This window comes from Paramisgurnus dabryanus, chromosome 23 (assembly GCF_030506205.2).
Source record: "Paramisgurnus dabryanus chromosome 23, PD_genome_1.1, whole genome shotgun sequence".
In the NCBI taxonomy this organism is placed as follows: domain Eukaryota; kingdom Metazoa; phylum Chordata; class Actinopteri; order Cypriniformes; family Cobitidae; genus Paramisgurnus; species Paramisgurnus dabryanus.
In genome coordinates, this window is record NC_133359.1 from 23,411,348 (window position 1) to 23,437,342 (window position 25,995).

At 39.7% G+C, this 25,995-nt stretch overlaps 1 protein-coding gene, 1 long non-coding RNA gene and 2 gene segments (V, D, J or C); 3 read left to right on the top strand and 1 right to left on the bottom strand.

The window, feature by feature from the left end:
* Positions 1–470: 470 nt before the first annotated feature.
* Positions 471–3,252, bottom strand: LOC141281482 (Ig kappa-b4 chain C region-like). The segment is given in 3 exon segments: positions 471–818; positions 1,900–1,951; positions 3,163–3,252. Coding segments are annotated over 3 exon segments (465 nt in total).
* Positions 3,253–3,357: 105 nt separating this feature from the next.
* LOC135781090 (Ig kappa chain V region 120-like) lies at positions 3,358–3,835 on the top strand. The segment is given in 2 exon segments: positions 3,358–3,406; positions 3,510–3,835. Coding segments are annotated over 2 exon segments (375 nt in total).
* A 5,370-nt stretch (positions 3,836–9,205) lies between these two features.
* LOC135781094 (uncharacterized) lies at positions 9,206–15,212 on the top strand. The gene is made up of 2 exons (XR_010545061.1): positions 9,206–9,386; positions 9,982–15,212. It is a non-coding gene; the product is annotated as an uncharacterized lncRNA (long non-coding RNA).
* A 1,074-nt stretch (positions 15,213–16,286) lies between these two features.
* The window catches only part of LOC135788197 (uncharacterized), a 75,151-nt gene continuing 65,442 nt past the window's right edge, over positions 16,287–25,995 (top strand). The window contains exon 1 of the mRNA XM_073813362.1: positions 16,287–16,669. Coding sequence (XP_073669463.1) covers positions 16,287–16,669 — 383 coding nt within the window. The remainder of the gene's footprint in view (positions 16,670–25,995) is intronic.

Consider the following 25,995-nt stretch of genomic DNA (forward strand, 5'->3'; position numbering starts at 1 on the left):
GTATTATTAATTTATTGTCTGTCTATTAATTTTTGTTGTGTTAAAACAGCTTCAACTTTTTGATTTATATTTTTATTGTACTACAGTTTAATTCACAATATAACAAACTGATCAGTTATAGAGAAACGTCAGTAAGAATCATTCAGTTAACAGCTGTAACACAGATACTGAAGGAGTAACATGAGAATCAAACTAAACACACCAATCACTTCATGTTCAAGGTTCTTCATTTTATTTGACTGACAGTTATGTAAATTTACTTCATCTGCAGGTGTTTTCATGCTTCATTGAGTCAGGTTTATTTATTAAATGTGAGTTTTCATATTCAAAACAGACAAAATGAGTCAAAGACATAAAGATAGAATATTAATTTATTTGATGAATTATCACACAATCATGAGTGAATGAATAAAGCAGACATAGACTTGTGTTGTTTGATGTGAGAGAGAAATGAAGAGAAACACAGTTAGTCTGTTAGTCTTGATGTGAGTGGATCTACTGTGAACACTGATCTCTCCTCAATTCTCCAGTGACTTTATCACGCTGGTCTTTCTGTGTGAGCTCACAGCTGACTGAGATCACTGAGCTCCACTCCTGCTCAGAGAGAGTCAGACTGCTGCTCCAGCTGTACAGACCGTCCTTCTCCAGGAGAGCAACACTGCTGTACTGAGACCTGCTGCTGATCCCGTCCACCTTCCAGTTCAGACTCCAGTCTGAGGGGAAGCCCTTGTTGGCCACACACATCAGTGTTGCTGTTTGCTTTGTGGAAATCTCTTCACTGGACGGCGGCAGGACGCTCACTTTAGGACGACTGTTGCCTGACAATCACATCAATAATCAATATCTAACACAAGAGAGAAAAAAACTTCACTCTCTCTGTGTTAAACATTAAAGATCATAATAATAAATGAAGAAAGTTTAGGTCTCCTAAAGAATTTTGAGTTTTTAAATCATATAGCTGCATTGATTGGCTATCACTTTTGTCATGTTCATCTGAAGGCTTTGAATCACTGAAATATTCTTTGTTACATCAATAAAAATATAAATGAAAAAATATAGATTCGGTTTCCTGGACAGGGTTTATATATATATATAAATATATATATATATATATATATATATAAAGGATTTGGGCTTAATTATATAAAGAGACTTTAGTTTTATCAAACAAACCTTACAATAAACATTACCGGCGTGCACATTGAGACAAAACAATGGCACTGATATGTTTAGTTAAGACAGCTCAAACATATATTTTAGCGTGGGACAAAACTTAAACTCTGTCTAGGAAACTGACCAATATTCATCATTGTAAAAAATATATTAAGAAATGTGAAATATTGTATAAAGGGCAGTCAAAGTCTTCACAGTTTTTGTGTAATACTGTATATGTATAACATTTATAAATAATATTAAAAAGTAAGATTTTTTACAGAATACAAGTTTAGCATATAAAAAATTATTTGTCACATTAAGTCTTGCACCTGATAATGCTTTATAAATGAATTTTAGTTAAACCTAAATTAAATTCCACTTAATAACCCAGTTAGTTGCAAATACACACCAAATAATAAAACTGAGCTGCACTTAAGCTGTTAACAAAACATAGTGTGAGCCTAAACAAAATAAGATTAAATGTTGAGTTCATATAAATGTAAAAATTGGAAATCATTTTGAGTTTGAGAAAATCAACAACCCTTTTCCAAGTATCTATATGTACAAATGATTAAACACCAACAAATATTAGTAAAAATTTCAGGGTGCTCTTGTATACACAATATCATTCTAATACAAATAAATATGCTAAAACATGCATCACTTATTGTGTTTTATATCTGATGTATATACTTAGAAACAGTTATGTATTGTATTAAATTTATTATTGGATTATTTACTTACTGCCAACATCCAGTCTGGTGCCGCTGCCGAAAGTCCACCACAGTGATACAAACTAATAGAACGACTGTACAAAAACCTCTACACACTTGACTGAACACAAACTACAGCAGAATATACAACACTAACATCACACAACACAAACAAATATTGTGAAAAATGCTAAGCACAAAACTATAAAATGTTTTTATGTTGGTTATCAATGTTTTTCTGCAGTTTTTACTTGGTTTCTTTTAGTTTTCATTTATTTACTTGTGTTGTGTGAACACTTTATAACTCTTTAACCAGCATACACAAATCTGAAGATTTTGGACATTTGTTTTTACTTTAATTCAAAACTTTATAGTTATTTGTTATTTATATACAATAGTATTATTCAGAATATTCCTTACATGAAAGTCCATTGAATAATAATAGTGTAGTAGTCTAGGGTTGACAACTTTCTCACTCTGAAATACGGGACAAAATGTGGCCTGTCGCAGCAGTGCGTATATGGCTTTGTGTACGGTTTTGTATACAGTGTATTTAAGTCATTTGTCAAAATGATAGCTAATCTCCTAATTAAATATTAATTTATAACTCGTATGCCCTGGGAACATACAGGGTAGGTTTATTAATAGTTTGTTAATTTACAGCAGGTAGCCTACTTCTAACGCAGTAAGGCTACTTTTGAACCATTAAGTTAACTTTACCTGTCTAAAACAAAACACTTGTGACTCCCGCACTAAAGGTAAATAAAACATTATCCCCTTCATTTTAATCTTGTGACAAACATAGATTCTATAAGATGTGGTCTAGGGTCAACATCAAAAACATAAATTAAAACACACGTACAGTATGTGAACCAGAAGCGCCAAAATGTCCTAGTAAAGTTGAAAATGATTAAATCCTTCAGATTGATGCGTTTTAGGCACAGCTAAGTAACCGACTATATAAAAAGCAAACATGAAATCGTATTATTTGACCCTCTTAAATGTGTACTGAATGTGCTGGGGATCTGTGATTGGATAAAAGGTGTCGTGATCAGCACTGCTGCTGCTTGTGGCACCGCAAGGACTGACAGTGGATGACATCAAAGTACCGCGAGAGCATTTCGATAGTGGCTTCTGTAGGATTTCTCGAATCCCTCTCACGGGATTTTGATGTTATCTGCTTGTCGTTGTGGCGCCACATGAAGTCGAAGCCTGTTGAATCAGTCACTGGTTAGATCAAGCGTAGCAGTCAAAAAACGGGACGCGGTCGTCCCGTACGGGACAAATAAATTACGCTTAAAATCCGGGACGTCCTGGCTAATCCGGGACAGTTGGCAACCCTGAGCAGAAGTTTCCTGTCATCTTCTTTGCATTGTGTTGTCATGCTTCAGTAATGTGTGAGTGTTTATAGTTCTGTGAGTTTAACACTTCATGACTGAGATCAGAACAGAACAGAATCTTCATCATCACACAAACCAAAAGAACAACAATGACTTTCATCATCATCTTCATCTGGACACTCACAGTCTTTACTCAAGGTTTGTGTTGTAACATTTTTATCATCATCATTAATTCATTGAAGAGTGAAATATTGATTTGTTTCAGTGTTGTCTTATATTTCATTCTTGTTGTATCTTTCAGCGTGTAGTGGACAGTACACTCTTACTCAGAGTCCATCAATAACAGCAGTTCAACCAGGACAACAAGTTCAAATAAACTGTAAAGTCAGCAGTGCAGTGCATGGTGGTAGTTACTTACACTGGTACTTACAGAAACCTGGAGAAGCTCCTAAACTCCTCATATATAAAGCAACAACCCTCTACACAGGAACTCCATCAAGATTCAGTGGCAGCGGATCAAACACAGATTTCACTTTGACCATCAGTGGAGTTCAGACTGAAGATTCAGGAGATTATTACTGTCTGAGTTTACACTATCCTAGCAGTAGCTGGGTGTTGACACAGTGATAAAGAGTGATACAAAAACCTCTGTCAGTCAGACTGCACAGTGACTGCACTCATACACCTGACAGATACTGCAGATGATCATACAACACAATAAAACACAACACTGATCACACAAATAACACAACATCATCTTATGATCATCAGAAACCATGCTAAGGTTTATACAGGTATTTATTTATGATAAGATAAACACAGATTATTTTAACATCCCTCTGTTCACACTGCTTATTCATCAAACCATATGCAGACTCCTCACTTCAAATGAAAATAAAAGAGAGGAAATTATTTTTTACAAAATCAGTTTATTCCAATGGAAAGAAAAACTTTATACTTTGTTATGAAATGGCTAGCACAATCCATTAGACAAATATAAAATGTTTATGAGAATTATAAAATGGTATGCAAATAACTTCATAACTGATTAATCCCTTCATTTAAGAGAAGTGAAACTGGTTTGTTTCAGTTCAGAGGATTTAACCAATCAAACAGTGACACTGGGATTGAGAAGTGAAAATCACATTTACATTGTCAGGATGAAGAGACTCAGAATAGATCAGCTCTGTCTCCAGAGATCATCTTCACATCACAAGAGAGGGATTTTACATTTACTGCAACATGAACCTTTTTATCAACTATTAAAACTATTGAAGATCACTGTTAAACCTTACCAGGCTTTTTACTGTACAGCATCTGTAACGGTGACTTACTGGCAACAGTGATGCCAGTATAGTACTGTGTCTATGACAATACAGTGAATAACTGGCAATACCGTAAGCAGAAAGATAACACTAAACTTGACAAGATAACTCGGCTAGATAACCACATGGAAACGAGAACAAAACAAAATGAACCTGCACAGAACTAAGGACACAGTGACATTATATAGAAAAAACAAACAAACAAGATAACAAGGGGGAACAGGTGATGGGAGAAAACCAATGATTACTAATAAGCAGGAGAACGAAGGGGCGGGGACAAGAGACAAGACACCGGAGGCACATGACCCAATAATCAAGGCCATAAACCTCCACATAGAGCATGGGACTGCCAGAACCCTGCCATCATGACTAGATATAAATACAAAACAAGACTCCTTGGCAGGATCCTGGGGTGTATTCCAGAAAGCAGGTTATGTGACTTACCCGGGTAAGTTTAGGAGTAAGTAAGCGGATAACCTCTGCTTTCGGTTCCAAAAACTGAGGTAACTTTCGGGTTATGTAAGTAACCATAGCAACTGACTCTCTGAAGATAACCTGCTCCGGAGCAGGTTATGTTGCAGGGTAAGTTCATTTTAGATAATAAAACGAGGCTCCGGAGGATGTCTGCGCATGCGTTTACTTATGATGAGCTTGCAGCAGGCGTGGAAGCATATATTTTGCATAATATTACAATGTTAAAGCATTTATTTTATTACATTTACAATCGCGAATATTTATTGCTGTCTTCAAAAATGTATGATATTTCTTTAAATATTTTTTTTTTTAATAACATGGATTGATATTTGTGATTGAACTAATTACTATACATTTAATTATGTCCATTATTAATAAAAATGTATTCATATTTGTGTTCGGACTAAATACTATACATTTAATTATGTTCATTATTAATATTTCTCCAAATATCAGTGGATGTATGAAACACAATTCCATCAGTTAATAAATGTTAACAATAAAGTACATTTCCATATCAATTTTGTCAATTCATAAATAACCTCATCTTTCACTTACTAGATAATTTGAGATGAATCTAAAGTGCTAATAAATGTGTGTGCAAATACATTGTCATTATTGAGCCAGAAATCTTAACCTATGTTACTTAAGTGACAATGTGGCAATGTTACAGTAAATGGGTATAACAAATAGAAACACATGATCATAATAATAATTACTGAGGGACAGAAGTTACCCCTGCCTGCAGTGTCTGATAGGCTTGTGCATGACCCACAGAATGACACCCATGAAGCACAGGCACGATTTAACACTGACCCACAGAGTGACACAGGTGAAGCACAGATTTCATCAGGTGAAACACCATTGAATCACAGACATGGCATAGTGGTCAGATATTTTCTATTATCAGTTAGAATCATGTACACAATGAAATGAAATTATAAATATATTTTTCATAGTATAATGTTTATTTCTTAAACATGCACTTCAGATCCTTAGCCCCCTCTCTACATTTGATCTATAGTTGGTCTTTTTCTAAATCACCTTTTTTCTTTAAAATTGGCCTTTTGTGCATTCCTGAGCTATCATTTTTGAGCCAAAGGGAAATTGAGATATTTGGTTATATTAGATAATACAGGACATTTTAGAACATGTTACTATGAGCACTGATGTAACATTTCTATTCTTCACTTCTGTCACAGCAGATCCTAATCGTCCAATGCAAATGAATGATAATTTTTAGTGTAGTGTACTGAAAAGCATTACACAAAATTATTGAAAATATTAAAAGAGGGTGCATTAATCTATCAGCTATCAGTAAATGTTAAAATGATGATACAGTGTGGAAAGTCCAAAAACTAAACAGGGTCACCCAAAGGAGCAGAAGTGAAATAAGTACAATATAGTGAATATAATCATAGTGCATTTTATGCATACACAACACAATCATATCTAAAAAAAAAACGGTAAATAAGCCTTATGACAGATTTATGCACTTTATGTGCCACAACCCTTACGAAAATTAACCATGGTTTTACTGGTGTAAAGGTATGGTTTTACTCTGGTTTTTGAAAACCATGGTTGTCAAAACCATGGTTATTTTGTGGTTACCATGGTTTTACTATAACCATGTTTTTTTTGTTTTAACTGTAGTAAAACCATTGTTAATTTTTGTAAGAGAAAAATCTAATTCGATATAATTAATATATTTAAATAATATATAAATAATGTGTATTTTTGTTGAGACACATATAATATTGGACTTAAATGGGGTAAAATAGGTCCGTATTAATTAATTAATTTTACCTGTTTTGTAATCACGCACTTATATAACGTTAAAAAACGTTGTATGTTATTTCTCATTTAAAAACTTCTAAGTTATCTGACGTTTCCATGGTGACTCGTGAAATCTGTGATCCATTGACAATGCCTTTATGTTGTTACCGTGAGCGCGCGTAAACTCTGGGTTACTTTCAGCGGGTTGATTGAACTAACTCTTAAACTGTGTTCTGGAACCGACATACCCAGAGTAAGCAAGTTTGGGGTTGATCAACCCAAAGTTTAGGGTTAATCTGATGGTAAATTAACCCTGCTTTCTGGAATACACCCCTGACAATAGATAAATACAAATACAAATAGCCAAATTCTTTTAAGACACTTAACAGAATCATGTCAAAACCCACCCTCAGATTTCAGTCACCGTTGACCCTCAGGTTATTCCAAACCTGCAGTAATTCAACATAATTTAAATGACCTTCTTATATCCTTACAATTCAAGCATTAACAAATATGCTCCATATAACTCAAAGTAGAAACCAGAAATGTAGCTCTGTTTTTTGCACAGGCCTACTAAAGGGTTAAATGACTTAAAGGTGCTGAATGTGCGGTACAACTCCGTGTTCTTGTAGCTCAAATGGTAAAGCATTGTGATAGCAGCCCAGAAGGTCATGGGTTCAATTTCTAGGGAACACAAATACTGATAATATGAATATCTTGAATTCAAGTCGATTTGTAAAAAAGCATCAGGCAAATACATAATTGTAAACTATCATTAGTCACATTTCCATTATTAAACCAGTGCGAGCCAAGGCCCTAAACTGGGCCCCACCAGCCGTACTCAATCCACTATACAACTACTCCACCTGGAGGTGTGAGGTAGAAGATGGTGCTTCAGATCCTGCCCATAGGTTTGAGGGTAAAAAGTTGAGGCCCTGATCTGTTAGCACAACTCTTTACAGGAGTGGGAGACAAACTGTGGTCCCCTAGGGCAGTGGTTCTTAACGTTATTCCTGGAGGCCCACTGCCCTGCACATTTTATATGTCTCCCTTATTTAACACACCTAATTCAAATCATCAGCTCCTTAGAAGAGATCTCAATGAACTGAACCAAGTCTGTCAGACAAAAGAGACATGCAAAATGTGCAGAGCAGAGGGCCTCCAGGAATAACATTAAGAACCACTGCCCTAGGCCATTGCTCCTGCAAGGCCAGCTTAACGGTCTTTTTGACCAGGTAAAGTTTGGGGAGTGGAATGAACATTAGCAGCAGGACAAAAGTAACAAGTGTTACTTTATCCCGACAGGAACTCCTGACATTTAAACTTGATTTACTTTAATTTTATAAAATTAAGAGAAGTCAAACCTCAGGATGTGTTAGACAGTGTTGTTTTCATCAACGATGACGTTAACAAAATTATTTCGTTGACGCACCTTTTTTTATGACGATAATGCGACGATGACTAGCTAAAAATGGCTCTTAGGTGACGAAAACATGACGAAATGAAAAAGTCTGACGTATTATACATTTAAATCAACACAATTGGCAATGTTATTGTCTGTATAACTGCTTATAATATGTGGTTTAAAAACAGTATCATAAAATTACATTCAGTATATATTACCATAACATTACCTAGTTGTTACAAAGATAGGCAATAAGCTAGATAATAATATAAACTAATAATATGACTACATAAGACATTGCACAATGAGTGGGATGAGTCCTAACTAATTATAGAAAAGGTTATTACGTGGCACAATTTAATAAAAATATAAAAAAATAGTCATTAATTAATATTACCTCATGCATATCAGGAGAATATCATTAGGTTAAACATTTAAAATAAGTGTGTGTTACAAGTCATTTTAAAGCATGGAGTATAGTCTGTTATTTACATATGCAAGAAACTACACCCCAGTCTTGCAAAAATAATTGTCTAAGTCCCAAGACTGCCATGATAAAAGTTTATTAAAGTTAAAAGAGTTGGGCACGACTTCCAGACTGCGAAAACACCAAACTTACAATCAAAACCTACAACTTATCCAGCCCTTCACATAACCTGTAACAGAGAGAAAAGATATATTGGTATTACAAAAACACTTCCCTGCATCCATAACCTGCATAAACAAAGAATAAGAGGAAAAACAATAAAATAAAGGATGGCATCAGAGCCCTACTGTCCCAAAAGACTTTTTAAACAACAGTCACATACATGTTCTCACGTTAGAGCTTAAAGCAAACACAAGAAGTTTGTCTTACAAATAACAGAAAATGACAAATCACAGGCCTGAGACAAAAAGTGTGCATGCTAGTGTAGCAGGATTAGGTGAGCTGTGATTGACAGCTGATTTCACCTATTAGGAAGGGGCAGTCCCTTTTTAAGAGCCGATTGGCTGCTGCCCGGGATGCGTCATGTCCTGTTTTCCCCCTGGGTGTTTGCAATGTTAGCGGCAGTCTGTCATTTGTCCAGCGTGCTGGTGCCCTCGTTGTGCTGTTATAGTGGGTTACGTGACTGTTGAACCTCAGTTGGCTTTAGGTTGACCTGATGTTGGTTAACATATGCCGGTAAAATGTTAATTCGTCTGGGGTGACCACTGTTCGGTTTCTCCCTTTCGTTCCATTCAGTGTCTCTCCATGCGCTTTGTTTTTAACTATTGCGCTGCAGTGTTGCCCCGCTGTTAACCATGACATTATCTGCACTGCTATAATCTGAACTGTACACTGTCTGGTTCTGCTGGGCATCTAGAAGTAACGCTCCACTTTTAACGTGACTATTACAAAGCCAAGGTTCGCTCTCGGTGTGTGAACGAGTAGCTTTCCATCAGCTTTGTTTTTAATGCATCGAGTATCTGTTTACTTGGTTTGTTTACTTTTTTTTTCTCTTATTGTCTAAGTAGACAACAATTTGTCTGTGAACTTGTCTCTGTCCATATGATCCAAGGTACTAATATGTAAGATTGCTCATTGCAGTGGGTTCTTGAGGACTGTGCCCTGTTTATTATACTGACTGCTACATTGTTAGTACCTACATCTTGTATACTGCCTTATTGTATGGATGTGGTTTAATTGTCGTTGATTCTCTATTTGATTCTTTTCTTTTATTGTTTGTGGTGGTCATCAGCCTTGTGAGTAAGGCTAGGCGCCACCATTTTGTTTTGAGTGACCTAATTATTTACATTGTTTTAATTTGTTGCAGGAGCTGGGGTCCCATGGGTGGATGGATCTGTCCGGTGGTGGTGCTTCCTCCTCAGTGCGTGCTGTGTAACACTTGAAGTGTGTGTGGTGTGATCTAAGTGCACAGTGGGGTGATTGTGTGTGCCTTTTTGTAAACAAGTCGTGATTAAGTGATCCCTCCCACTGGGGACCTCAGCCCTGCTGATTACTATGTGTTTGTTTGTTTCTATTAATTTTACTTTTTTTAGTGTGTGTTGATTGTGGTGCATTTTGAAGTGGAGAGAGTGTATGTTTTAGAGTGCTCCTTTTACAAAGATTATGTGTAAATAAAAATCTATTCTTGTATTATACCCACGTCTCTTGCTCACTCTTCCTCTTAAAGAGGAACGAACTTGTGTGCCTTACTGCCTTTTTGGGTGTAAGGAATATTTCCCTAGGTGTAAGTCCCGGGGTGGCGTAGTCGGAATATTATGCAAAATCTTTGCCTTCGTCAAAGTTAGGCAATCCCCCTCGTCCTGCTACATTCTGGCGTAGTCGGCAGGGCCCTCTGATTTAGAGCGCAAAGACGTGGGTATTGTGTTTTCGTGTGCATGTGGGTTTGTTTTTTTTATCTTTTGCAGGAACCAGACAGAGGCAGTTTTCGTGTCGCGACCCCAGCACAATTTGTTGCAGGGTTTGTGCGTTCGATCGTTTGTGGTAAGCAGTCCTGGGGTATTTTAATGGGGGACAAGTTATCTGGGGTAAGAAATTCAGTAGCCCTATGGTAGGTGGAACTTGTTATTGGTTTAAGAACGAAAGGGAGAATCTGAATGTATTGTCACGTAGAGGGCCAGCTGGGTTTGTATGGGCAGGGTTGTGAAAGTCTGGGGATGTTGGACATGGCGTATCATTAAAGGCACCATAAAATTGGTTGTCGTAATCCAATCTGTATGATCTGTACAGTTTTGTCTGAAGTTTGGGTATTACTGAGGAAGGTTTATGTCTGTAACTTAAATTTTATGAAGGAATGGTAGGTACTAATCGGTCCCAGGTCATTCGTTGTCGAATGGGGTCCCTCAGAGTCTGGGGTGGAACCATCGGATGAATTTTATTGGTAGGATACGTACCCCCAGGTCAGTCATTTCAAATGGGGTCCCTCAGCACTTGGGGTGAAACCATCTGACGAATTTTATTATGCAGGAGATGTATCCCAGTGTTAGTTAATTTTATTTAAGGGTGGGTAGGTACAAATCGGTCCCATGCCAGTTGTGGTCGGATGGGGTCCCTCAGAGTCTGGGGTAGAACCATCCGATGAGGTTTTGGTAGGAGATGTACCTTCTCCCCAGGTCAGTCATTTTTTGATGGGGTCCCTCAGAGTCTGAGGTGAAACCATCGGAGATTTATTGCACCGGGAAGCTCTTGTTTTAGTTATGCATTATTAGAGTATGTCAGTTTAGTACTCCAATTGATACCACTTCTTGTAAATGGCGGGCACAGTGTGTCTGCAGAGTGGATCGTAAATGTGCCTTTTTCCGACCTTGGGGCTGAGCACCCTGAGGTGGGTTTTGTTAGTTCACCGTCGGGGCGACGTTGCAGAAACTTGGGGTGGATTGTAGCAGGATTAGGTGAGCTGTGATTGACAGCTGATTTCACCTATTAGGAAGGGGCAGTCCCTTTTTAAGAGCCGATTGGCTGCTGCCCGGGATGCGTCATGTCCTGTTTTCCCCCTGGGTGTTTGCAATGTTAGCGGCAGTCTGTCATTTGTCCAGCGTGCTGGTGCCCTCGTTGTGCTGTTATAGTGGGTTACGTGACTGTTGAACCTCAGTTGGCTTTAGGTTGACCTGATGTTGGTTAACATATGCCGGTAAAATGTTAATTCGTCTGGGGTGACCACTGTTCGGTTTCTCCCTTTCGTTCCATTCAGTGTCTCTCCATGCGCTTTGTTTTTAACTATTGCGCTGCAGTGTTGCCCCGCTGTTAACCATGACATTATCTGCACTGCTATAATCTGAACTGTACACTGTCTGGTTCTGCTGGGCATCTAGAAGTAACGCTCCACTTTTAACGTGACTATTACAAAGCCAAGGTTCGCTCTCGGTGTGTGAACGAGTAGCTTTCCATCAGCTTTGTTTTTAATGCATCGAGTATCTGTTTACTTGGTTTGTTTACTTTTTTTTTCTCTTATTGTCTAAGTAGACAACAATTTGTCTGTGAACTTGTCTCTGTCCATATGATCCAAGGTACTAATATGTAAGATTGCTCATTGCAGTGGGTTCTTGAGGACTGTGCCCTGTTTATTATACTGACTGCTACATTGTTAGTACCTACATCTTGTATACTGCCTTATTGTATGGATGTGGTTTAATTGTCGTTGATTCTCTATTTGATTCTTTTCTTTTATTGTTTGTGGTGGTCATCAGCCTTGTGAGTAAGGCTAGGCGCCACCATTTTGTTTTGAGTGACCTAATTATTTACATTGTTTTAATTTGTTGCAGGAGCTGGGGTCCCATGGGTGGATGGATCTGTCCGGTGGTGGTGCTTCCTCCTCAGTGCGTGCTGTGTAACACTTGAAGTGTGTGTGGTGTGATCTAAGTGCACAGTGGGGTGATTGTGTGTGCCTTTTTGTAAACAAGTCGTGATTAAGTGATCCCTCCCACTGGGGACCTCAGCCCTGCTGATTACTATGTGTTTGTTTGTTTCTATTAATTTTACTTTTTTTAGTGTGTGTTGATTGTGGTGCATTTTGAAGTGGAGAGAGTGTATGTTTTAGAGTGCTCCTTTTACAAAGATTATGTGTAAATAAAAATCTATTCTTGTATTATACCCACGTCTCTTGCTCACTCTTCCTCTTAAAGAGGAACGAACTTGTGTGCCTTACTGCCTTTTTGGGTGTAAGGAATATTTCCCTAGGTGTAAGTCCCGGGGTGGCGTAGTCGGAATATTATGCAAAATCTTTGCCTTCGTCAAAGTTAGGCAATCCCCCTCGTCCTGCTACATTCTGGCGTAGTCGGCAGGGCCCTCTGATTTAGAGCGCAAAGACGTGGGTATTGTGTTTTCGTGTGCATGTGGGTTTGTTTTTTTTATCTTTTGCAGGAACCAGACAGAGGCAGTTTTCGTGTCGCGACCCCAGCACAATTTGTTGCAGGGTTTGTGCGTTCGATCGTTTGTGGTAAGCAGTCCTGGGGTATTTTAATGGGGGACAAGTTATCTGGGGTAAGAAATTCAGTAGCCCTATGGTAGGTGGAACTTGTTATTGGTTTAAGAACGAAAGGGAGAATCTGAATGTATTGTCACGTAGAGGGCCAGCTGGGTTTGTATGGGCAGGGTTGTGAAAGTCTGGGGATGTTGGACATGGCGTATCATTAAAGGCACCATAAAATTGGTTGTCGTAATCCAATCTGTATGATCTGTACAGTTTTGTCTGAAGTTTGGGTATTACTGAGGAAGGTTTATGTCTGTAACTTAAATTTTATGAAGGAATGGTAGGTACTAATCGGTCCCAGGTCATTCGTTGTCGAATGGGGTCCCTCAGAGTCTGGGGTGGAACCATCGGATGAATTTTATTGGTAGGATACGTACCCCCAGGTCAGTCATTTCAAATGGGGTCCCTCAGCACTTGGGGTGAAACCATCTGACGAATTTTATTATGCAGGAGATGTATCCCAGTGTTAGTTAATTTTATTTAAGGGTGGGTAGGTACAAATCGGTCCCATGCCAGTTGTGGTCGGATGGGGTCCCTCAGAGTCTGGGGTAGAACCATCCGATGAGGTTTTGGTAGGAGATGTACCTTCTCCCCAGGTCAGTCATTTTTTGATGGGGTCCCTCAGAGTCTGAGGTGAAACCATCGGAGATTTATTGCACCGGGAAGCTCTTGTTTTAGTTATGCATTATTAGAGTATGTCAGTTTAGTACTCCAATTGATACCACTTCTTGTAAATGGCGGGCACAGTGTGTCTGCAGAGTGGATCGTAAATGTGCCTTTTTCCGACCTTGGGGCTGAGCACCCTGAGGTGGGTTTTGTTAGTTCACCGTCGGGGCGACGTTGCAGAAACTTGGGGTGGATTGTAGCAGGATTAGGTGAGCTGTGATTGACAGCTGATTTCACCTATTAGGAAGGGGCAGTCCCTTTTTAAGAGCCGATTGGCTGCTGCCCGGGATGCGTCATGTCCTGTTTTCCCCCTGGGTGTTTGCAATGTTAGCGGCAGTCTGTCATTTGTCCAGCGTGCTGGTGCCCTCGTTGTGCTGTTATAGTGGGTTACGTGACTGTTGAACCTCAGTTGGCTTTAGGTTGACCTGATGTTGGTTAACATATGCCGGTAAAATGTTAATTCGTCTGGGGTGACCACTGTTCGGTTTCTCCCTTTCGTTCCATTCAGTGTCTCTCCATGCGCTTTGTTTTTAACTATTGCGCTGCAGTGTTGCCCCGCTGTTAACCATGACATTATCTGCACTGCTATAATCTGAACTGTACACTGTCTGGTTCTGCTGGGCATCTAGAAGTAACGCTCCACTTTTAACGTGACTATTACAAAGCCAAGGTTCGCTCTCGGTGTGTGAACGAGTAGCTTTCCATCAGCTTTGTTTTTAATGCATCGAGTATCTGTTTACTTGGTTTGTTTACTTTTTTTTCTCTTATTGTCTAAGTAGACAACAATTTGTCTGTGAACTTGTCTCTGTCCATATGATCCAAGGTACTAATATGTAAGATTGCTCATTGCAGTGGGTTCTTGAGGACTGTGCCCTGTTTATTATACTGACTGCTACATTGTTAGTACCTACATCTTGTATACTGCCTTATTGTATGGATGTGGTTTAATTGTCGTTGATTCTCTATTTGATTCTTTTCTTTTATTGTTTGTGGTGGTCATCAGCCTTGTGAGTAAGGCTAGGCGCCACCATTTTGTTTTGAGTGACCTAATTATTTACATTGTTTTAATTTGTTGCAGGAGCTGGGGTCCCATGGGTGGATGGATCTGTCCGGTGGTGGTGCTTCCTCCTCAGTGCGTGCTGTGTAACACTTGAAGTGTGTGTGGTGTGATCTAAGTGCACAGTGGGGTGATTGTGTGTGCCTTTTTGTAAACAAGTCGTGATTAAGTGATCCCTCCCACTGGGGACCTCAGCCCTGCTGATTACTATGTGTTTGTTTGTTTCTATTAATTTTACTTTTTTTAGTGTGTGTTGATTGTGGTGCATTTTGAAGTGGAGAGAGTGTATGTTTTAGAGTGCTCCTTTTACAAAGATTATGTGTAAATAAAAATCTATTCTTGTATTATACCCACGTCTCTTGCTCAATCTTCCTCTTAAAGAGGAACGAACTTGTGTGCCTTACTGCCTTTTTGGGTGTAAGGAATATTTCCCTAGGTGTAAGTCCCGGGGTGGCGTAGTCGGAATATTATGCAAAATCTTTGCCTTCGTCAAAGTTAGGCAATCCCCCTCGTCCTGCTACACTAGCAAGCAAACTAGCAGTAAATGTAGAGGACGGGATTGTTTAGGACAAGCCTGCCCACAGAACAGCCAAACCAATCAGAGGCCAGTAACAGTTGACCAATGAACAGCCTCCAGTTCTGTAAACAAACAAAAGACATACAAACAACCAGGAGTTGTAACAAATGACATGTGTTCATATCTGATCATGTTTCAATCATTTCTTCTTCTATGTGAATTCATTTTGTAGGTTTTAATGTCTTTTGCAGATCCTAGGGAACAAACAACGAGCTCAAATCTCTCAAATCTGTTTTGATTTATAAATGTTTTTAATGTCCATGTGTTTGTTAAATCAAGACATGAGGCCCAATGAAACAGTTCAGTATATTACAGTGTTTCATTAGTCAATATGGCTGATATTAGTTTTCAAACATAATAAATGTTCAACATCTTGAGCCTGGGGTTGTTTACGTCTTATTTCAAAATGAAGTTTATGTTGTTCATTTATATTATCATTTATATTATTATGTGCTTTGTATTGTGTAGCTTCTGAATTTCTATAGGTGCAGACAAAATGTTTATTATACATTTGCTTTACCAGCACTTTTCTATACATTGCATGCATATTGATATTATGCACACTATTATGCACATTATTGCTCATTATGAACCTTATAATTTGAAATTCACAATCAAGTTTTTCTACATTGCTTTATTCATTTATGTTCAGTCAATCACATTGAAGTCACATTGTTCAGGACTAAATGTGCAATTTGCCGGTTGTCCAGCAGGTGAGCTCGTAACTCCTTGCCATGCACCTAGTGTGTTTCCACTAGGTCCTGTAGGCAACTGTAAAGTGCTGTTTCACTGCCACACCTCGTTCAGTGGTTTTTGGCAACATTGCGACGAATCCCCAAACCGAAAATGAGTGGCAGAGGCAAAACCGGTGGTAAGACCAGAGCAAAGGCTAAGACTCGATCATCCAGAGCCGGGCTTCAGTTTCCCGTCGGCCGTGTTCACAGACTTCTTCGCAAGGGTAACTATGGAGAGCGCGTCGGTGCTGGAGCTCCAGTTTATCTCGCCGCTGTGCTTGAGTATCTTACTGCTGAGATCCTGGAGTTGGCTGGAAACGCCGCTCGTGACAACAAGAAAACTCGCATTATTCCCCGCCATTTACAGCTGGCAGTGCGTAACGACGAGGAGTTGAACAAACTCTTGGGTCGCGTGACCATCGCTCAGGGCGGTGTGTTGCCCAACATTCAGGCTGTGTTGCTGCCAAAGAAGACCGAGAAGCCCGCTAAGGCAAAGTAAACCTAGTTTTCTCAAGAATGAGATAAATCTTTTTTAAGAGCCACCCACTTTACCTATAAAAGAGTGAAATCTTGGTCTCTTTTGTTTGATGTAAAGATTTAGGGGCCAGTCACACCAATAGCGTTTATGGCAGTTGCAGGCGCCTTTTTTGAATGATATTCTATGGGCAGGGCGCGTTTGCGCGCTGTTTATGCGCGCCGAGCGCCTTGCGGTTTTTTGCCGCCTGCCGCGGACGCGTTTTTGAAGGAGCGCTGAGAGCGGAGAAGCGCCCGACGTCATTTGTGTCTTTCCATTGTCCAATCGAATGAGGGGAGAGGCGGGCCTTACGTTGTGGCGAGGGAAGTTTACAGTTGCTTTGAAGAACCGGACTCCACTCGCTCACTCATTCCTGCGTGTTTGTGCACCTCTCATCCTCAAACAAGGTCAGAGCAAGCGTCCTCTTTTTAAAGTTTCTGCTGATATGACAGTTAACAGCAAAAGAGCGCTCACGCTTCAATATTTGATTGACAAGACAGCTGACTCGGTGGTTGCTTAGCAATATGAAAAGCCGCGTTGCACTGCTCTTTTTTTTTAAAAGGCAGTGCGTCGCGCCTTGCGTTTGCAAGCGTTTAAAGCGCTTTTGGTGTGACTGAAGCCTGATGCTGAGTTTACACCAAACGCGGTTTGGGCGTCAAAATCGCGTCTACCGCGCCAGGTTTGCCGCTTGAACATTTTGGATGCATTCGCGCGTGTAGAGCGGAGTAGACGCGCGGAAAAAGCAAGCATTTGACGCGCGTCCGAGGCAAACTCCGCTTCTTGTGGGAGGGGCAACTGCTGTGCGAGTGTCTGTTTGCAAGATGACTGATGTTACTTGTGCATTTATCAAGAGAGTTACCAGTTTTGTATTGGTTAACCTTACTATGGGGAAAAATAAACGGCGCGGGCAGATAAACGTCACGTGACTCAAAAGTGAAGCGTGTATTACAACTTACCAAGTTGCCCAAAGTCCTTACTGACACTCTTCCAAGCGAGGTCCTTTTTATCCCTGTCTCCTCTATAGAAATAACAACTTGTGTCATATAGCTCCGAGTGACTGCTTGAATGAGTGACTCCGGGCGGGGCTGCCACCACAGCAGCAGGCAGGCTCCTGATTGGTTAACGCGACGCGAAATTCCGGCAAAGTTCAAATTTTTCAACTCGGGCGTCAGCCGCAAATTCGCGTGAACCGCAAGATGCACAAAAACAACATTCGCGCTTACCGCGCGTACCACGCACAACGCTCAATTCGCGTCTTTCGCCCGAGCTTCACGCGCGAAAGAGGCGGAAACGCGTCTTCCGCGCCGAACGCCTCTTCCGCGCCGCGGGACCTCCTGACGCGCGTCAACGCGTCTGCACATTGACTTAACATTGAAATCACTCGCGCTTCACGCCTCTACCGCGGTTGGTGTAAACGTACCATTAGAAACGCATGTGTGCGTTTGTTTCTATATTTTAGCTATTACCCTTTTCTTATGCCAGAGAGAAATAATCAGAATACCACTTTTCTAGAGGTCTTGAGTATCAATCAAGATTTAATTTCATGAAATTTTAAGGTGTGACATGACCTTATAAAATTAATATTAGTGTTATAGTTTAAGTGTTAAATTTTGTTGGAAAATTATTTCTCAGAATGACTGTTTAAATTGGCCTTTAAGTTAGATAGTGGTTGTAAATTATATATATAAATGGTCGTTCTCTGTTTAATTAAAAAAAAGTAGCCATTATAATACTTTTTTAGATAAAAGATTATGTTTGGAGAACTGATAATGTGAGGTTAAACATGACAAAAGAGAAAAGAGTCTGTCTGCAGACTACGGGCATAGACTGTAAAAAAAGATGGAGGACGCGAAGTCGCCTCCCTCCATTGTAATGAATTGAAGCCAAAAATGTCCGTCCACGGTCGCCGCCATGCTACGTAAAAACGCCAGTTTGGAGCCAGGGCATGCGCAGAAGGAATCGTCCGTGGAGCCAGAGGCGGAGCTGCGGTATCAAACTTCCGCCCTAACGCTCACGCGACCAATTAAACCACGCCAATCTTAACGACACGCCCCGTTTCTATAGCATCAAATAACTAGCTAAAATGAAAGTTATCACAAAAATGAACACTTGAACATATATCAATGTGATACAACTACTTAAAAGGACTAAAACTATCTTTCGGAAACTTTTATTGGAAGTGTAAATAATTTTTTTATTTAGAGCAGAGTCCCATTTGTTTGAATGGAGAGGGCGGGGTTATGACTTGTACTGCAGCCAGCCACCAGGGGGCGATCAAAGAGCCAGAGGCTTCACTTTTCAAGACTTATGAGGCACACCCGACTACGGGCAAATGGAGCTCCACAGGAAACATATGACCTCCACTAGCGGGCGAGCGGAAATGCGTCACCTAATCTTCACGCATAATAAAAGTAGTTAAAATAATCGGGGTTTTTATTAAATGCTTGAAAGAACAGAAAAAGAAACAAACACAAATTGTCATCATTGTCATATAACAATAAAATAATATGCCAGAGTCCAACAGTGTTTCAGTCCAGATTAAGTGCCAAGTCCTAAAATACAGCCATTGTTCTAATATCTTTCAGGTTTTTAGAAAATTCAATAGTGTTAAAATACATATCATGTTTAAATCTTTAAAAAAGGGGTTGCACTTTGAAAATGTACATTTATGAATGTGATATTTGGCTAACAGAAACATAAGGTTTATGAAATATAATTTTTCCTTTCACATTCATGAAAGCCAAAAATAACATTTCTGAATGTACATTTAAAATTATGATAAACATAACATTTTAGTCACAAAATGTCAGTGTTGGCGGTATACTAAGCTTTTATGTTTTTTATGACACGAAGGGGCTGAATGCTTTCTCTCCAGCAATTTGCACTAGACATTTAAACATAGCAGTGGAAATAAAACCTGTACTTTCAGTGCCTCTGCCTTTTGTTCATGTTTGTTTTTAACTATACAGTTCAACTACCAATGCAATGTATTCCACACATTTTATATAGTAAACATTATGTTGTGATATTCAGATGTGAACATCAAATGAATGAATTTGTATTAAAATGAAAACTATAAACAAAAATAATTTAGAAATCAGAATTTGGCATTTAAAGCTAAATAACAACATGAGTCATCCCAGGGTTATGGATGTGACATTTGCAGTGAAAACTCAATAGAATGCAGTCATTACCAATACATTTAACAACCTTTTTAAAGTTTTCTAAATATCTAATATTAAGAGTCCAGACAACCGCTATCAGTCTATACTCAAATTTTCTATTTTATATCATGTATGCGTTTTGGTTGTGACAAAAAGGAAACTGGTTTTGGGAGACAATACACTGTAAGAATTCTATAAATTAAAATTACCCAGGAGCAATAATACCCCCCGAAATGGGGAAGGGATGGATCTTCAATGAACAAACTATATATATTTTTTAATTTTTGTATGCACATTTATAAGGAATAAAAAGATTTACAGACATGACAATTATGACATTTTCTTTGAAAATATCAAAATATGGGAAAACATGGTTAATACTTTTTAACAGACATTGCATGGGTATTTAAACCATGCATATATTGACATATGAGATACCAGTGTGATTAAAAACTTTACTTTTCGTGATAAGTTTGACATTTGCAAGGAATTGCTCATACAAATCAGCTACAGTGAAATAATCAAGAATCCACAATTTCCACAATTTTAATTGTTTTTGAGTAAATACAAAAACCATCTTATGCTTTTTTAACAACATACAAGAACTTTAAGTGACCACAAGTGTTAAAGGAAAGACACATTGTGCCTGCACACACACACACACACACACACACACACACACACACACACACACACACACACACACACACACACACACACACACACACACACACACACACACACACACACACACACACACACACACACACACACACACACACACACACACACACACTTCTGTCTATGAAGCAATCCCAGTAGCCAGGGTGGTCATCTGAGGAGTAAAACCCCAAAAGCACTCCACGTTGTTCATTTCCAAAGAAGCCAGTCCCATAGTCTTTGGTTGCAGCCGCCTACAGTGCGGCAAGTTTTCAGAGATGGTTTACGGTTCTCTGTAAATTCTCCAGTGTCTCTCTGACAGTCTACTCTACTCCAGTTCACTACACCTGTTTAGTATCAAAACACAATCATAACAGCATATTAAGTCACACAATTCAGACAATAAATTAACACATCTTTAACAGTCAAAAATGTCATGTTATGGAAATGAAAGGAAGTATGATTAACATAATAGCCTAATTGTTATAACCACAAAAAAAAAAATGAGCAACCACACTTACTTAACTAGGCCAGCTGAAGTGTTCCTCCTGCTGAAAATGCTCCTGGCTGTCAATGTTGCTGAATCTCTGTCATGTTAAAGCCAGCCGGATTGCTAGATTGTGTCTTCTAGAACAACAAAGACCCTCTGGAGAATATCATCTGGCAACTGCAGATATGAAACATGATTTATTATAGAGACATTACAAGCAATTTGCATCAACATTAAAGTGATTATGAACACATGCCTGCAAATTGTCAGTAGCCACTGCAAAAATGACGATGTTGCTGGGAGTATAGGTACCTTCAAAAACTGTCAAATATCTGCATCATGCTTTCCACATAACGCTACCCATGTGTGAGAAATTAAATGTGAAAACAGCCTCCTCGTATTACTTTTTACGTTAAACAAACAAACTGTTGTATCAGATGACATACAAGATGAAATGCAATATACTAATCGCCCACAGCAGACTGAAATTAATGTCACTGATCTGATCAATCAAGGTCTGCAAAAAGAAAAAAACAGACGGATTAAAAAGGAGCAGGGAAAAGACAAGAAGGGAAGAAAACGCTTTTATAAACAAAGAAGAGTTCATCAAGACAACAAGCCTGATGATTCAAGTAATAAAGAAACAAGAACAACAAAACAAGGTTTTGATAAGGATGATACGAGAATTGACCAAGTCAGTAACTAATTTCTCTATTGGGACAGAAGTGAACATTGTAACAGACGAGGTTGCATCTTTAATAATTTAAAGATGCAACGCCGGCTGAATTTAAGATGAGGTCTGTAGTTTTCAGTAAATACGCTTTACATACAAAAATGTAAGAGTGTTAATGTAGTTGTGTTTGTGGGTTTTAACAGATACGCGTTGCATATAGAAGAAGAGTGAAAAGAAGCTTTTAGAAGCAAGAGTGTGAAAAGCATTTATGCCAATCATGTATATTTTTCTGCTGATTTTGCTTTGCTAAGATATGTAAACATGAGACATATGAGTCTCTTTAAACTGTGGGGTAGTTAAATTGACATGTTGGGCGGGAGAGTTGCCAAACCCACATGAGGGTGAAATGAAGTTCAGTTATTAATTTTTGCTGATATTATAAGAAAGTGTGAAGTGTGGTTTCGGCCACATAGAGAACTGCAAGGTGAAAAGAGCAAGCGTCTGGGTGTGGGGAGGTGTAAGAAACCTCTCTGCGGTTATGCCTGGACCAAAGTGAATAAATACGGATGTTGCAGAATGATCGAGGCCGAACCCCGTGGTGAAGACTTATCGCTTTATTGTTTTTGATTCATTGTTTGTTATGAAAAGTTTGTTCATTAAACCGAAGCCAGCTATTAATGGCGATTCGAAAAATATTCTTTAAATGAGTCTCTGAGTGAAGTTATTCATTTTAAGATTATAATTCATAATTAAGCAAGATTTTAAACCTGAGCTCCGGGGCTGAATCCAGCTGAAGCTGGTACTGGCACCGCCCAAGGTTACTGAATACCTACCAACGCACTCAACCCAACGGTAAGAAAGACCTATTATCTGACGCTGTGATGTTGATGTAATAAAGGGTACATTCATTCATGTGTTTGGGGGATAATTTATTGTTGAATGAGGTAAATGCAGGGTATTCAGGGAATACAGGCGGTATATCAAATACAACATGGCGCCCTAACGTAAAGGGGCTCGATAAAGGTTTAAAAGTTAGAATCAAAAACAATAACAAGCGAGAAGAGCTCCACACACTGCAGCCACAAAAAATCGGTCTAAATAGACGGAATCTCTGAATAAGCGCGCACAGGCTTGTAAAGACCTGTCAGAGAAAAGAGAAACTCAAAATCTCCCAAGGCGAGGAGTGAGTTACTTTTGTTGAAACCGGTTTCAAAGGAAAATGAGCCAAATGGTGACCATTGAACTAGTTCCCGTAGACACGGGAGAAAAACTAGAATGGCAATCATCCACACGAATCAGATGTGGTTTTGGCTATATACCATGGGGAGAAATCAGAAAGATCGCTCCCGTGGTAAGTTTAATAGTGAAGGAAGGGGCAGAGGCCCCGACCTTCATATACTCTGATAAAGGAGGCCACTTAGGAGCTCCCAGAGTGAGAGTGTTCAATGATGAAGGATCCGAAATAAAAAACGTGATAACTAAAAGTTGGGCAACCTTAGGTGAAAGCGATCCTGAGGAAGGGTCCGAACGGGGGTCAGTAGTCCCTGCGTTAACCGCTCATACGGAGGGGTGCGAAAATACTCCCGATCCAAGTGCACCAATACCCGATAACCCACGGAGCCCGGTAAATGGATATGATCTCGAAGGCGAAACGCCGGTGAGACTGTATTTTGGTAAAGGGAAAAATTTAGTTGTCCTGAAACAAGGCCTCTTGCAGGAAGAGGAGGAAACAGATGCATTAGTGAATGCGGCTAACGAACACCTCGACCACGGGGCAGGGGTAGCTGCAAGTCTCCGAGAAAAGGCAGGGCAAGAATTCCAAAGAGAATCAAGCAGGTTGATAAAACAAAGACAATACCCACTAAAAGAGGGAGATGTTTTAGTACAAAAGATGTATGGCCCAAATGGGAAACCAGTGATTCACGCTGTAGGGCACCGGAGAGGGCACGGGAGAAACATAGAGGAAGAATTAAAGGCGATTAGCACACTAGATAGGTTAGTAGATAAAATCTGTGATGTAGCTAAGGACTATAGATATCAATCTATAGCAATGCCCATAATATCAGGAGGGATTTTCGGTTTCGGGGAGGCTGAAATGGGTAAAAACCTAGTACAGACACTTCTGAGAAAGGCAGTTAGAACAGGATGGCCTGCGCTGTGGATGATTTGCCACCCAAGTGCTGAGTTACTGTACAAAATAAGCGACATGGTTAACAGAGATGAAGGAGCAGGTGAAGGGAGATCACAGCAAGCAATAAGGCAAAGTCAGAAAACCCACAGCCTTAGGGCGGAGGCCACAGAATATCAACCCGGGCCGAGATGGCCAGTGTTAAATAGAACAAAGACCTCACGGGGGAGGAAAGAGGTTGTAGAGAATCCTTTTCCCAAACTTAAACATGGGGCGGGTTATGACACCTTCTGGCTAGATAACGGGTGGTATAGACCCACACATGCAAAGAGCGAGAAAGAGGAGACGGCCCTTGATCGAGAAGACAAATGGTACACCGATTACGTACCAGGCATAACGTGCGGTCAAGTGTGGAGCCTGCTGAATGGCGGGGACGCGATTAAAATTTTAGAGGACACCACACTAACTCAGAGAGCTAAAAAAGCAATATTAGCACAGAAAGATTTAACAAACAGGGCCGCATTAACAAAAATCATAAAAGCAGCCGTAGGCAAAGAAGCCTACGATGAATATTATTCCGACGCTGCTACAGAAAGCGAGAGTTCAGACGAAGAGTCAGAAGACGAAGAAGAGACAGACCCTGACTATGAAAGGTTGGTGGTGGAAGCACCAGCTAGGCCCCCAACCCCCATTAAAACAACACAGCGACCTAGAAGATTACAGTTCGCAGAGGGGACTCCAGAAGTAATGTTTCAAGAGACCCCAAATAGAAACCAACCACTAGAAAGCGAAGAGTTTAGTAGACGATTAAATGCACTATGCATAGGTACACCGGCACAAACACCAAGAACACCGCAGAGCCGAGAGAGGGTGCAAAGCGAAGCGAGAACAGCACAGGCAGGAACTAGTGGTGGGTGGGAAAAAACTCATAAGATTAGATCATGAAATGAAAATGTTACAAGGCACTAAATTGAAAAACACCACCGTCAAAGGAAAAATCAGGGAAATAGTGAGATATGCTGAGAGAGTAGGGATATCTGCAGAAGCGGTGGACAACCACATCCTAACCGAATATGGTATGGAGGGAGGAAAAAGGATGGCAGAACGGTTAGATTCAATTATACCCTTAGATGTCGATGAAATAGAACAGAGAAATTTAGAAGAAAGATGGAACGAAATAGGAGCCGTCACGGCCTGCAGTGAGCTGGCAGAGAAAGGTGCAAATATGGAAAAGACGCTTAAACGAATCGTGCAAGCAGTCAAAGGGAAAACCATAATAGGGGCGAAAGAGTTTTTATTGCTCGGTCCCGAAACAACGACGGAAGAGTTATGGAAGGCGTTGGTCAGATATGACAGGAAGAAAAAGTTATACAAAACGTATGATGAAACCACGTTCCGAATCGACACAGGAGCCGATTTTTCAGTGATCAAACAAACAGAGAAACATGGTAAATTAGTAGATTCAATAACCGTGGAAGATTTCGAAGGTAAAGCTAGAGAAAAAAGTGTTTGGGAAAAAGGCGAAATCGAGGTGATCATGGGTAGCGATAACTTACTCTGCCCGGAAGATTTAATACTGATTGGAAAACTAGGAATAGTAGACAAAGAAAAGAAATAAAAAGAATCGTGGCGGAATCTGAAATGTCTGACAAAGAGGGGCTGGAAAAACTGTTACATAAATACAAAGATTCATATGCAAAAAGCAAAAATGACTGTGGAAGATTGCAGACAAAATATGAACATGTAATACAAGGGGGGGGGTTCCAAGCCCCCAAAGGCAATATAAAATCAATGCCAAAGCAGAGAAAGACATTCACGAGACAATTAAAGAATTAAAAGACCAGGGGGTCATAAGAGAATTAAAGAAAAATGAAGCTGCTATCACAAACTCTCCAATCCAGGCAGTAGCTAAGCCGGACGGAGGTTGGAGATTAGTGACAAACTACAAAGCACTAAATAAAGTTACAATACCAGACACCAGGTATTTGATTAACTGTGGAGAAGCGAGTGGGGAAATCGGCAAAGACAAAAGCTGGCTGTCAAAAATTGATTTAGCTAATGGATACTGGAGCGTGCCGTTAGCCGAAGAAAGCCAGGGTAAAACCGCATTTACGTATAACGGGAAACAATATATATATATAAATTTCTCCCGCAAGGTTATCGAAATGCTGCCGACGTTTTCCAGAGTATGA